The sequence below is a fragment of the Gymnoscopelus microlampas genome (genome assembly GCF_963454915.1).
Source record: "Gymnoscopelus microlampas genome assembly, chromosome: 7".
In the NCBI taxonomy this organism is placed as follows: domain Eukaryota; kingdom Metazoa; phylum Chordata; class Actinopteri; order Myctophiformes; family Myctophidae; genus Gymnoscopelus; species Gymnoscopelus microlampas.
This window is the reverse complement of record NC_139944.1, coordinates 33,385,582-33,400,890: the sequence shown is the minus strand read 5'-3', so window position 1 is coordinate 33,400,890 and position 15,309 is coordinate 33,385,582. Positions and strand designations below refer to the sequence as shown.

General features: G+C 40.1%; 1 protein-coding gene across 1 annotated transcript in view; it reads right to left on the bottom strand.

Annotated features, from left to right (window-relative positions):
* Positions 1 to 13,641, bottom strand: part of ece1 (endothelin converting enzyme 1) — a 37,103-nt gene extending 23,462 nt beyond the window's left edge. The window contains exons 1-2 of the mRNA XM_084062540.1: positions 13,495 to 13,641; positions 3,911 to 3,997 (exon numbers count right to left, since the gene is read on the bottom strand). Coding sequence (XP_083918666.1) covers positions 3,911 to 3,997; positions 13,495 to 13,614 — 207 coding nt within the window. The 5' untranslated portion in view covers positions 13,615 to 13,641. The remainder of the gene's footprint in view (positions 1 to 3,910; positions 3,998 to 13,494) is intronic.
* Between the last annotated feature and the right edge of the window lie 1,668 nt (positions 13,642 to 15,309).

Sequence of the window (15,309 nt, the reverse complement as noted above, 5' to 3'; positions counted from 1 at the left end):
CTTTTAGGGAGTTAAAGAGACAGGAGCTAATGCAGCTTTTTCAGAGGCTGCAATGAAGTGCTTCATAAAGTTTTTCTTTTTTTAAAGTGTGAATCATGCAAAACTACTCTAGTGGAGTCCCAGAATAAAAAATATAATGGCCGGAAATTAGCATAACAAGTCCCCTTTATTAAAAGTAGCTCGCTGACCAGGATCTATCCAATTCACACCTTTCAAAGGCAATAGATTCGCACTTGCGGTCTTGCATCTCTCAAAGACAAGAACACAAACCCCCATTGCCTCTATCAGATACTCCCGAGGGGCAAATTTCAGTACTGGCATACTAGGACGGTAACCGGGTCCCAGTTGGAATGAGATTTATAATTAGTGTTTAAGAGTTTCACGCAACTATTCTTAAATGAGTGTTTAGTGCAGTGTATCTCCACTAAATTACCCAGCTTTAGCCTCTGGCAAATACCTAACTACATGATGAAAGTATGCATTAAAGCCTGCCAGAGAGTATTTACATACTGTATTTCATACTGGAATGCTTCCAAGAGACACTCAAAAGTATTTTGCAGGCCGTACAGGTGGCTCACAAATGTATATGAGTGAGCCAATCGTATTGCTAAACGTCACAGAAGGAAAGAGGAGCCGACAAGGCCTCATTGTCATTGTAATTAAGACACAATAGTGTTTTCCCCAGCTCACCTGTCAGACCTGATATACTTAACTGAATAAGTCAGCAGATAAAGCAGACCAGAAACTGTATTGTACTGTATTTCCTGGAGCGGACTGAATGAAGGCACCAAGTATCACTCATGCGATACTTGATGATGACACAGAGCAACATTTTTGGACAATTTCAAAAGGCACACTAGTACCCAAGCAAAAAGTAGGTCCATAATTGGGATATATTTTAAATAGTCTGATTGGTTGAGACAGCCTTACACTCGACTAGATGACCTACTTTTACTTTTAGTAAATCTGCAATTCCACTTTTTGAGCAGAATATGATAGTATTTAACCTCTTTCGACCTGGTATCCCTATTTTGGGCAATGCAGGAGTTTTGGGGTTTGTTTATGATTTAAAAAAGAATAAAAATATTTCACAAACATTTCAGAAATGTTCAATAAATGACGGAAATACCAGAGGCTCACAATGCATAGCGATGAGTTGGCCTTGTGTTGCGATGCTTTCGAAAGTTTGCCTATTTCATGCTGGATTAATTCCACGGGCCACGTCTTCCACAGATCACAGGTGGCTAACAGAATGCTCCATATCACTGGTGTAAATTAAATGTCAGATATGCTGCTGGAAAAGAGGGGGGAAAACAGCCTAGCCCTCATCTTGTATGCCACACAGAGCAGATGAAAATCAATTAACCCCTACTTTTGTGTCGGAATTAGATTTACCCTGATTAGCTAAACTGAGAGTTCAAAAGTCAAACTGAATGTAGGCAACTCAAATGACAAAGCCGCGGTGGGCTTCCTAATCCTGTGGAGCTCTCTACGTTCGGGGTGGCTTGGATTTAATCTGTATTTCTTAACATAATTGAGAGTAACTCTCTGCCAAGTCTCCTGCGGTTCACCCACACACTTTATCGCACACTGTGAAAACCACAGCAAAAATGGGAAAGCAAAGGGGAGAAAAATCTGTTGAATTCTGGACTTAATTGTGCTTCAGCTCAAAGTTATTCCAAGCCAAATGATATAATAACGGTGTTCAGTACCTATAATAAAAAGCTAAAACTTTTTACAGTATATGAAAGACTTTAATCCATCTGTATAATATAATTTATATTATATTATTATGTCTATGAGATTATTACTTTGGAGTAACAATTGCAACTCTTCAAACCATGAATTATTTCAATGAAGAAAGAGTGTAGTAGCAAACAATAAAAAAGTGTAGTGTAACACACACACACACACACACACACACACACACACACACACACACACACACACACACACACACACACACACACACACACACACACACACACACACACACACACACACACACACACGTAATCAGTTCGAGATCAGACAAACTTTGATTATGAAAACCATGATACACTAATACATAATCTCATGGGCCAGATGGTTGCCATGACAAGACAAACAATCACACTACTACCCCACAGCAGCACGCTGTGTACACTATGCTAACCGTGTCACTTTCCACTGGTGCGTTTCACAAGCAGCTCTGCTCAAATGACTGCCCGGGACACTCTGTTGAGAGTGGGGGAGGATCCTAGACAGGCTAGACACAACATGGGCTTTATTCTATGGTCCAAATGCCTGCACATAAACCAAATGGATATTGAGCTTAACCATGGACAACGACTGCGTTACAAGGATGTCTAGATAACCATCACCTAAACTGTAAGGACAAAAAGGCAGTCACCAATAATGTCAGTGTAATAACTGTAAGGAAAAGGGTGCTACAGCTATGACAGAGAATGTCAATCTAAAAAGTATGGACAAAAGGGATGTTTTGGCTGACTATAGTCAAGACTGAATATCAGTTAACATAAGTGTGCTGCAGACATGTGCTGTATCAATGGAGAATTATGGCTGACATTTGACCCACATATGAGTGCTGTAGAACACATAACTGACTCATCAAATGTCATAAAACATAGTTGCTAACTAAAATATCATACAATAACTGCAAGCTCCTCCCAGCATGTTAAACATCATAGATAGAGCTGCAAGAAGCATCTGTTTTGCAGGTTGGCTTCGGCAATGTAGCTTGTCAAAACATGGGCCTCAAAAGTGATGTTAATTTCAAGGAGAGTGAACAATAGCATAATTATCACATACAAAATATCACACCAAAGGAATTGGTTGACTGAACTACATGTACTGTTCAGATTTTAGAGTCAGTAGTTTTGCAACAGAAAATGAAGTTTGGTTGCAATAATAAACAGCAGATGTGAGTGTCATGGACAACACAAAAGAGTCAGTGTTATACAATATCACAATAGTGATTTTGAAATTATGACCTGGCAATAGCCTGACAGCTTATCGTGGTTTGTGTAAAAAGAAAACCTCTAGCTATAATTGCAACAGTTTAACATTCTAACTTGATCTGAGGGTTTCCATGGTGCTTTATGGGTAGACCCTAGGCCTGTGGAACATGTGCAAGAGCCTTGAGAACACCTTAAAAAGGCATGTGTCTCAGTCTGTTTAACCTAAATTCCTGAACAGTTGACTTTTAAAGATACCTGAGACTACTGATATAGCACAAATAATATACGGTACAAAATAACTATGAAAACATGTCTGTGTTATCCAATATTATAAGAGATTCCAAAACGGCCACATATATTGTAGCCAAAGACAGTCTGCAGTCACTGTATACATCTTTAATGCAGAGCGTGAGAAACAACAAATTGCATGTCCACTTGTGTGAGTGTCAACATAACAATGCAAGAAGCAGCATTGAGTTTACAACGTGGAAGTCATGTGTCACAGTCAAATTGTATAGTGCAGGTAGCCTGGTAAACCCTCCCTCCAGAAAATGAGATTTCTGGAGGGAGGGTTTACCAGGCTATAGTGCAGGGGTCTTCAACTTTTTTAAGTCCAAGGACCCCTTAGCTGAGAGAGAAATGAAGCAAGGACTCCCACTATATATTATATAAAATTGTGTTGCAGATTAAACTTTTTCATAGATTTCATTTCATTTCATAGATAACTTCGTAGACTTGTTTGACAGCACTATCATGATGGATTCATGTTAATGTGTATTTTCAGACAAAGTTCTCCTCAGAATAGGGATGCTAGGGTTCAAGTGGTTAATGTAAAAAATAAAGTCCCTCTCACACAAAGATTTGGCAGCCCCCCTGGAGTAACTCCGAGGACCCCCTAGTGGTCCCGGACCCCCTGTTGAAGACCCCCGGTATAGTGTGTAGACATTTACCTGCATGGGTGATGATGGATAGATATCGTCACCAGTGGAGTCCACCAGGTCTTCCTCATCCAGGGTGGCTCTCTTGTACGTAGACATCTGAAAAGTCAAATGCAGAATAGAATCCCTCAGTGCTTCCATGCTCCGACAAAACCCTCTCCTCTCCCACTGATGTGTGTGTGTGTGTGAGAGAGAGCCTGTGTGTGCCTGTTTGTGTGTGATATCTATTCGTCAGGAGCCTCTCCCAGTTCTGCAGGAACAGTAATCCTGAAATCCATCAGGATTCCTCAGTTCCTCAAGTGTAGCCGTCAAAACCAGTCAAGCGTGCTGACCGGGATCTACAGTTTCCTCCTCACGCCTTTCAAATGCAAGACACTTGCACTTCCAAGTCTTGCCTGCCTCAACCACAAGAACACCATCCACAAACTCCCATTGCCACTATCAGATACCCCCGGGGGCTAATCTCACGGTACGGTCACCCCCCCCTGAACGTTGTACTTCAAATGGACTCTTCTTGACCCGTCCTGTTAAACCAGCCTCACAGCTCTCCTCTGGCAAACTCTTTCCCTGGACTTCCCATTCGGCCCCGTCTGTCCAGCATGAAACGGCAGACAGAAAGACGGAAGACTGGTGAAAAACAGGAAGGAGCACTGACTTGCTCGACTTACGTGACTGAGATTGTGTGTGTATACGGGAGGAGTGTGTGTGTGCATTCCACAGGGTGGTTTCATTTAGATTCAGGGAGGCAACCTCCCCTGGTATAGGCCGCTCCCACTGGTGCTCCCTATAGGACAAACTAAGCTAAGGAGGAGGAGTAAGTAGACTCCCCCCACCCAGGACATGCTTGTTTTCGTTGCCCATGGTAACTGTTACCTGATAGTCATGACAGTCGATTGTTCTTCACCCTGTTTTTTTTTGGTTCAAGGTTTTTTTTTATTTTATATTTTCACATACAGGTCTATAATAAAGGCATACAAAAACAGTGAATGTATGTTACCCCTCCCACCCCCCCAAATTCTTCACCCTGTTTAACCCATCACCCACAGGCTCATTGAAAAGCAGTCCATGCACTGCACTTAAGCAGGAGTTCTCTCCTCACTGCAGTGAGGACTTATTGTCCCAAATAATCACTCTCTTTCACAACTCCCTACTCCCTATATATGGTGTTCTATGTAGGAAACTAAATAGTGAAGTCATTGGCAACAAAAACAAAAAAAACACTTCACGGGTCGCTGTTAGTGCCAGATCATTATCAGCATTTTTGTCTCCGCCAGGCCGAAGGCGTGGCCGAGACCGTTTTCGCCCCCGTCCGTCCGTGTGTGGGTGTATATTTGTGTGTTCGTCCATCCATCTGTTAACAGCTAGTCTACGGCACCGTTGGACCAATCGGCATGAAACTGTGCACGCACACTCCCTGGAGGCCAGAGCAGAACAAGTTGTCCAAATTATAGCGCCACCAGCAGGCCACTTTTTCCAAAACACATTTTTGGCTATTACTCCTACAGATTTTGTCCTAACATTGTGCAAATCGGTACACAGTATCTCTATAGTCATGTGATCAAGACCGATCTGTTTGTTTTTTCAGATTCCATCCTGATTGGCTAAGATTGGCTTCCAAAGTTTGCAGGAGTGGTCAGGAGTGGTTTTGAACAAATTGCCTTAAATCATGAACGCAATATGCGATTGCCGTTAAACTTTGCACGCACATTCCCACTAGGCCAAGAAAAAACCTCTGCCCTACATTTGTCACATTGGCCCTTTTATAGTGCCACCAGGAGGCCAATTTTTGCAAAAATCTTTTCGATATTAGTCCTACAGATTTTGTCCAAACATCACGCGAATCGGTACACATTATCTCTGTAGTCATGTGATCAAGTCCAATCTGTCCGATTGTTCAGATTACATCCTGATTGGCTAAGATTGGCATCTAAAATTTGCAGGAGTGGCTCCTTTGTAATAAAATGCCTCAAATCATGAACACAGCGTCCGATTGCAGTGAAACTTTGCACACACATTCCCACTAAGCCGAGGAAGAAATGCCACCCTTTTCAAATTGGCCTTTTATAGCGCAACCAGCAAGTCGATTTTAGCAATAAATAGTTTTTGATATTACTCCTACAGATTTTGTCCAAACATCACGCAAATCAGTGCACATTATCTCTACAGTCATGTGATCAAGACAGATCTGTCAGATTTTTTATATTCCATCCTGATTGAATAAGATTGGCATCTAAAGTTTGCATGTCTGTGCAATGACCTCATCAACATTAATCCCTCAACTTCTACAGATTCCACTCAACTCTATAATGACTAAATTCCAAACATTGCTGGCCCACAATAACCTACCCGACCTGGCGGAGACCTGTGCTCCGAGGAGCACTTTTTCTAGTTCATTTTTCTTTTACGGTACATTGTGGGATAAAATGTGTCCACAATATAGGGTACATTACATTCTGACACAAAAGGACACCATTTACACAAGGAGAAATCTGTGGATGCAAGCAAGAAGGTAAAATGCCCAAAGCTAGGAACAAATTATTAAATTGGGGGGAAATGAAACAGTGCTGACTTATGTCAAGCTATTAACATAATATGCAGTATATATATATATATATATTTATTTTTTTTCTTAATTATTATGATTATTACAACTAAAAACATTTAACAGAAATGACACAACGTGTGGCATATTACTGCCTCTCTATGGTTCTAATTGACTCGTATCAAAACCTCTTAAAAAGCCATCCCAGTGCCAAGTGGCCTTGCCTAAGGCTCTGTTCTGGATGTATAGTAGGCCGGCCAGAAGCCAAAGCAGAGACTCATGTGAAAACCTGTTTTTAGTCAGAGATAGCCGGCCCTAAGTAATATGAACAGTTACCACTAGTCGACCCCAAACACAATATCAAGGGGGGTGGAGTGCAGAGGAGTAAACCACTGTTGGCTTTAGACTTAGCTTTAAAACAAAGCAAATCATGCAAACAACCACACCCTCAACGTATTTGGATCACTAAAATTCAGGCCCGCCTGAAACCTGCCATTTCACATTAACACCATGTGATGAGGCAGATCGAACAAAGGCAGAGGTTGGAGGATGAGGAGAGATGGAAAAAAGACGCTCAGATAAAAAGAAATAGACGAGAGAGAGAGAGAGAGAGAGAGAGAGAGATAGAGAGATAGAGAGAGAGAGAGAGAGAGAGAGAGAGAGAGAGAGAGAACCATTTTCTATTTGGGACAGGAAATGTTTGTAGGACACTTTCCATTACATAAACACCTACAAGTGACCTACAGCTGTAAACATAGGCTAATGGCCATAACAATAACAGACTGACCTGGGTTATCTTTCAGACAGTAGTGATACCTGTGTCTTTTGTCACTTTTCCTCTCCCTCCCTCCCTTTCTGTCTTACTCACAATAACCACACATGCAGCATTTTGTCTTTATACTATAACCTAGATTCTTTCAAATCAGTCCGTGAAAAGATCGCAACCCCTCCTTTCAGACAAAGAAACTATATGAAACCTGAAACAAGAACTTTTCGGTAGAACATTTATGGTTGACATAGCACATTGTCGTTGTGATATAGGCCTTGTTTACATCTCTGAAGCAACTTCCCTCTATTTTCTTATTAGGTTAGTAGAACTGAGGCTTGAATATAAGAGAAATGAAAGTGAAGTTTAACTTCAACATACAGAGAAGTTACGTCATAAACCTCTGCCTTAGTTACAAAGTGATTATATGTAATAACGTAATAGATACATCTGATCCCAGAACACGACAAATAGAGTAATTCACTGGTACATGAAGTACTACTGGCACACAGACATTCCTGAGCACACACTCATGTTTAGGCACTTTCTTGGCACCGATGTTTGTGCAGATGTGCCTCCTAGCATTTACACACGTTGCCTTGTCTTCTTGGTGCAAACGGGTGACGGGTCGTAAAGTGACAGCAGCCCCTTCCTTTTTCCGGTAGGTGACGTGCCAGTGACTAACATCAGTCGTATGTTGGGAAATAACTTCAATAGGTTTATACGTTTTGTAGCTCGAACTGCGAGTCAAAACTTTTGCCTTTGTAACCACAGAGGGCATGATTCTGAAAGGTACAAATTATACATAATGTATGCATTACAGTGCTTTACTTGATGCTTTAGTAATATTTAATAGTCATAGTAGTAGTAGTAGTAGTAGTAGTAGTAGTGTTTGGTTTACTGTAGTTAGTTTGGTTTACCCTCCTTGGAGCACCAAATGGGTGGAGTTTAGAGTGAGCTTGTAGATAAGTTGTCAATCAAGGAACTAAACTAGCTTTTACTTTACTGTGGTTGCCTAAATTTTATGACCATAATATTTTATATGGCCTGCATGTCAAACACCACCAATTTAGCAAATGCCTAAAACAAATGACAACTAGAAAAGTACGCAAAATGGTGGAACATCTAGTCTGGCACAAATTGCCGGGAACCATATGGGGAGTTGGATCGGCCACACGCTCCAGAAGCCCAAAACCAGCATTACGCAACAAGCCAGGAAGAAAAAGAACACCTGGCACATGGACCTTGAGACTGACATCAAGCAGTGTGGACTGACATGGAAACAAACAAACTAACTAAAATACAGACACACAATGACACAACGTACAGGACCAAAAACATTATCTCCGGCCTTTGGTCCTCTGGCCTGGCGTAGATAAAAAAAAAGTACTTTTCTACTCATAGCAAATGGTGAAGAGCCTGCTTTGTGACACATTTTACTGGACCCTCCCCATCACCTCCCCCGTCTCTCCCACAGCATGTGAAGATGTGCTCTCACACAGTTGATGGCTGAAGGGTCAGTATTCCACACTCCACAGTTCTTGGAACCCTGAAAGGCCTGTAGTTCCCTAGCGGGGCTGTAAACCACAAGCATGCGTCAGTAATTCGTCACTGATCCTGCAAAGCAGACGATTATTTGTGGACACAGGGGCTTTCTCCAAGAATAACTGGAGTACGTTTGCGTAAGGGATCGGCACCCCAGTACATGTATACGTGAATGGAGACAGACATATGGAAGAGGAAGGAAGAAAAAAGAGACTGAATCTCAAGGTCACCGAAAGAGCAGATGGATGGCAGCTAGGGATGTGTAATGGATGAACTGACATCGTTCGCAGTGATATGTTTCACAAGATCAGGCCAAAGGCAGGAAGCTCAGTAAGTTGCAGTGAAACCGGATTCACCGATGGTTTCATTTCAACATTTTAAGTCTGTAGAAGCATGGCTTATACATACTGTATCTGGCCGTTGCTTGAGGATAAACTTTCTCACAGAAATGGGCAAGTTTGAGAGGTCTTGCAATAAAATTTTGACTCTAATCTTTCAGTGACAGTTAACGCATAAAAAAATGTATTCAAATTTAATTGTCGAATGTTTAAGCGTGTTCTAATGTATACTTTACTTACATTTTCCCAAAAATATTTTTCAACATCATGGAAAGAATTGCCAATTTAACACCGAGGAGCCCACTCTTCCTTGCTGCCTACCTATCCTGTTACCCATTGAAGTCAATGGGACCTTGACATGACTTTACACTTGGTTTTATTACCGTAGTAAACCTTTTCATATGAAAACTTTGTTTTCAATCGCGATTCACTAGTTTCAAGTCTTCTTTACACGACAGCATAAAATGCGTTTTTGTTATGGTCTTCTGAATACTTTATTAACAGTTTGCAAAAGGTACAGAGGTACAGTTATACAATAATGCTTAACACAAGAAACCCTGAGGCCTTGTTTCCATTGTGGTCCTGTGTATTCAATTAATCAAGCCATATAAAGACATACTACAATACCATACAAGAGATCATCAATACTAGGCGGTTATGAAGGAGGGTAGGGAGTCACTTTTTGATAGCTGTTGGTATGCTTTTGGGGCTTGTGATTGGGTTATACTACGTAAAGTAAAGGCCCACCCCTCCCCTACACACCAATGGTTGGTTGCACTTGGTTGGTTGCACTTGCGGCCATTTTTCGCTGAACTAGAGGCTTCAAAACGGGTCTGTAGAAACCAATAGTTGACGTCACGCTCCTTTAGTCCATATTTTTGCACTGTGGTCACACATTCCAGAGATACCACCAGTAGGCGACTAATATAAACATAGCCACGCTCCTACAGCTTTTACTAGACACACACATCCGACGCACATAACACGACCAGTTTCATTTCAACTACCTTTTTGGTAAAGAGGGCCACTGCACTGCTAGAAACTCAGCAAGGCTCCTCTGTATCTGCTGTACCGAATTCTATGTCACTTGAAGGAGCTGAATGGGGTCTGGGGTCATTGTCATGAATATTGGGACGTTTGTGTGCACCCAGGCAGTTTTTAAGTTGCTTGATTTAATATTTAGATATTTCATATTCATTTGGTCAGACAAGCCCACTCCATATTAGACTCATTGAAAACAGTAACACACGTCCTTGCTACGGATATTGTCCTTGTTTTTTTCTGGCTTTTAGCCTTGATTTTGATATGACAGTAGAGACAGGAAAGACGCACATAGCAAATCCGCTGCCGGGCTCAGAAATCGAACCCGTGACACTGTGTCAAGCATCAAAGCCTATGTGGTATGCGCCTTAACCACTTGGCCATCGGTCTTACCATTCAATAGAAGGACAACAATATCATTATAGTCATATCAGCCTAACGTGGAGTTTGAAGTTGAATGTGCTTACTGTATAGGAGGGGGCATATCTGATCAAATGAATATCAAATATCTAAATATTGAACTAAGCAACTTTAAAACTGTTTGGGGTACACAGAAAATCCCTAAGTAGATGTGGAAATGACCCCATAAGTGTTTTAAAGTGAAATTCCCCTAGTACTTAAATATTTATTTGTGAAGTAATGTGTGTTGTCAAATATTTTTGGAAAATAAACTGAACTGCTGGGTTTTTTGTTTTTACATTTTACTGTACATAAGACCTCATGGTTTTTCTGTCAGAGGCCGTCAAACTGCCTAGCTTGACTGTTTGAGGTCCACAGATAAACAGAGAGCGGCCTGAGGCCACAACTACTGACCATCGCATTGACGTCAACAGAGCCCTGGCAATGTCTTCTTCCAGAGTCAAAAGATATTTCCTTTAGAGAAAACTCCCTGATAACAAAGTGTTTGACAGAACAAAAGGGCAACTTTCCCAGGAAAACTGGTGATGTGCATATATTGTATAATAATAATAATAATATGTGTAGATAGACAGAGCAACTTTCTAAAGCCACAACGTGCTCATGAGTAATTAATTGCTTGTTAAAGCAATCACCTCATCACATTGCAGCGCTATCATTTTGTCAGAGTGAGAGCACGTCTTCCTTTGAGTCACTTTTCAGTCATTTAATCAGTTCCACCTGCTTGTCTGATGTATTGAGCTGAGACACAGGTACCAGCAGATGACATTCATGCTGTGGTTATGGCCCACTGCCATTCACAAGCTTACACCTGGATAATGAGTAACCATAATGGAAAACAATGTATGACAGTCTAAACATGTCCACTTCCATGTAATGTTATTAAACGGACCAGTACATCACTCAAGCATGAACTGGAGCAACGAATCATCTGAGCCTGAAAGCAAGCCAGAAAAAAAGTGTCCGTCCAAGCAACTTATGTAGTAAATGACTTGTAATTACACTGGTTTGGGCATTTTAACTATTTCATGAACACAATGTCACAAAGCAAATTATTCCATAGTCTATTGAGGTGAAGTTTTGTAACAAAATGTCTGCTTGTGATAATCATGATAATCTTTCATATTCCTGTCTTCTAGACCAACTGATTATTAGTGTGTTGCAAGCCATGCTTTAGACATGAACGACTAAGACATGATTTAGGCTTAACGCTATTTCTACTACAGTAAGGTTAGTATAAAAAGGTTTGCTTATTCCTCATACACACAAGTTGAATGCTGGCAATCATATAAACTTTACTGTCTTATTGGAGTGTTGAAATGTATTATTCATACTTGATGCTCACAACGCATCAAGATGCGACTTGTTGTGAGCTTGTAGATCTGCTATTTTCAAAATAAGTTTGACTTTTTTTTTTAATGTTAATATACTTTTGTATTGTAAGAATATTTCTTTTTAACTTTTATTCAAGACAAATTTTGAATACAGGCCTTTTACTTGCAACAGAGTGTTTTTATATTGTGTTAGGTTATTGCTACTTTTATTCAAGTTAAACAAAAATCAGAGTAGGTTACTTCTCATGATCACTGCTTCAGTGTACAAACCTTTACCACTTCCCCTTTCCTCTTAATTCAACAGCTGAACAATTGAAAGCATCTAAGTCTTGAATGCATGACATATTGGCGTATAATTGGAGAACGCTCAAATTAATTCAATATGTAGCCTAATTTATTTCTTCCTCAGACCAATCTTGTCTCAATGTCACCCCCTTTGTCAGTTGAACAATGTTAGATTAATTATTCACATTCCACCAATGAAACTCAATTTACATATGGTTTGGAGTTCTCACAGCTTTGCAACACTTGATAATAAATAGTCCCACTAATTTAGCAGTTAGTGGCACATTGCACTAGACAAGAAGTGAATGCATGGTCAGTGGTGTAAATTAATTAAGTACATTTACTATAGTACTGTACTTAAGTACAATTTTGAGGTATTTTTTTTACCCTACTGGAGTATTTCTAATTTGCAGTATTTTTACTTCTACTCCACTACATCTCAGAGGCAATATTATTATGTTATCCCACTTTGTCGATTTTGATTAATATTACAAAACATACATTAACCACTTCAGCCCTATACACATTTTTGCCATTTGAAAATAGCTGCTCGATCTACAAGCTCACGTGAGCTTGTAGATATTTTCAAAAGATTTTGCATACATTTTTAACTTGTGAAATGGGACATTTTGCACAATGAGTACTTTCACTTTTGGTACTTTTAAGTATATTTTGATGCTGATACTTTTGTACTTTTACTCAAGTACATTTTGAATACGGGACTTCTACTTGTAACAGCGTATATCTATTGCAGTATTGATACTTTTACTTAAGTAAAAACATGTTAGCCCCTTTCGGAACCCTGAATACCTTTTTTGTATTTGGGATGTCCGTATGTCTGGATACTGATAGTGGATACCGACATCCCAAATACAAAAAAAAAGGTATTCAGGGTTCCTAAAGGGGCTACGTGTGAATGCATGGTTACTTACGATGTCACCGCGGCAGTAAACACTGCATTATGAGCACGTTGAATCATGCTGCAGTGAATAAGTAATACTGTAGAAAGTAGCTTAAACTATAGGCTACTTAACAGAAAATGAATGAAATATTATCCCAAGTAGTAGAGCGTAATTCTCACTCAAAACCCTGGGCATGACGCGTGGCTATTAACGCGATTAACCGTTATTTGACGCTCGAGACTGTTCAGCTTTCTTGTCAGGAACCGAAAAGGTTTTAGAAAGGATCGAGAGTTTACTATTAATATATTAGCCAAAATGTATGTTATTGAGCCTAAAGAGCGAGCAACAACCCCTACTGCTCGCAATAGCAAAACAAGCACGTGTAAACGTTGCTAATGTGATGAATATAACAGAGAGCATTCTTACCATTTTAGATGGTCCGCCACAGTCGTGGCTGTAACGCGTTCTCCTTGAACAGCTGACGTACGTACTGTCTGTCTGCCACCTTCTGTTCTCTGTAAATATTGATTTCCCAGAAAAGACCATTAAATGTGTAGTTGACCAATGGCCGACGAGACCCAGGCCTGGGCCGACCAATCAAATAGAAGACGTGGGCGGATCACCGGATTCTAAAAAAGACCTTATCAGTCCTTTTCTGAACCCAGAAGATAATATGACTCTCAGTGTGTGTGTGTGTGTGTGTGTGTGTGTGTGTGTGTGTGTGTGTGTGTGTGTGTGTGTGTGTGTGTGTGTGTGTGTGTGTGTGTGTTTTTTTTACTTTTTTGTACTTAAATAAAAGTATCAATACTGCAATAGTAGAAATACTACTTTACTTGTAAGTTAACAGAGTCTGTTACAAGTAAAAGTCCGGAATTCCACATTTTACTACTTGAGCAAAAGTACAAAAGTATTGGCATTAAAATTGACTTAAAGTGCGAAACGTAGAAAGTAGCCTACTCGTACTCGTCTAAAATGTATACAACTCTTTTGAAAATAGCAGATCTACAAGCTCACAATGCATCACCACGATGCATTGTGAGCTTGTAGATCTGCCAAATAAGGGCTGAAGTGGTTAATGTATGTTTTCTAATAATAATCCAAATCTACGAAGTAACTATAGTAACTTAAGTTTTCAAATAACTGTAGTGGAGTAAAAGAATAATATTTGCCTCTCGAGATGTAGTGGAGTAGAAGTAAAAGTACTGAAAATTGGAAATACTCCAGTAAAGTAAAAGTGCCTCACAATTGTACTTAAGTACAGTACTTGAGTACATGTACTTTGTTACTTGACACCACTGTGCGTGTGTGTGTGTGTGTGTGTGTGTGTGTGTGTGTGTGTGTGTGTGTGTGTGTGTGTCGTTGTAGTTAACATATATTTCAGTCTATTTGTCAAAGCTGTATCTCAAATCTCTCAAAACGTGTATTATTTTTATCAATCGGGTTGCCACCAGATTGATCAAATTACAATAAAGTCCTGTCGGAAGGGTTTATACCATAAAACTGACAAGCTACTATTTCACTGCACATAAGGAATCATAACGAATCCATACATACGTTGGTCTGACAGTGACCTCTAGTGGATACAACAAGTAACAACAGAACTGCAATAAATCCGTAGCAGTTGACTAGTAGGGCAGGGGTTATCAACCTGTGGGTCGGGACCCCCAGGGGTCGGTCCCCCATGATTTTGGGGGGGTCCCCAGAAGACAGTGAAGTGACGATTTAAGGATTTTAAGACGAAAAAAAAAATAAAGACAAGAAAAATACCATTACTGCATCATTCAAAAGTAATCGGTAAACATTGGCTGCCAGTCCGTCAAGTCCATGGATAACTTCCTTTGGAGTTCAATTAACTAAGCACTTTAAGATTTTGTTTGTTGACAGTTATATGTTGCTCTGATGAAGACCAAGAATGACTAGATTGTGTACATTTCTGACTGAGTGTCTATTTTAGGGGAAATCAACTTCTATTCTAACGTCTATAAAATAGAGCGTGAGGGTAAGAGGCTAACTTGTGCCGAGTTTTTACAAGAGATGGAGATTTTGCACCTGTAATAGAAAAGTCCTATCTGATTGTATTAAACATGTTAAACTCACCAACATTGCAGCAACGGAAAGCTTGAATTATCCTATTTCTATCGGCAAAGTTGTTTCATAAAAAACACCATAGACATGTCATATGAGCTACTTTCTGTCAATACATTCCGTGCAGGCGTTTGAATTTGGAAGCGCTCGTTGGAA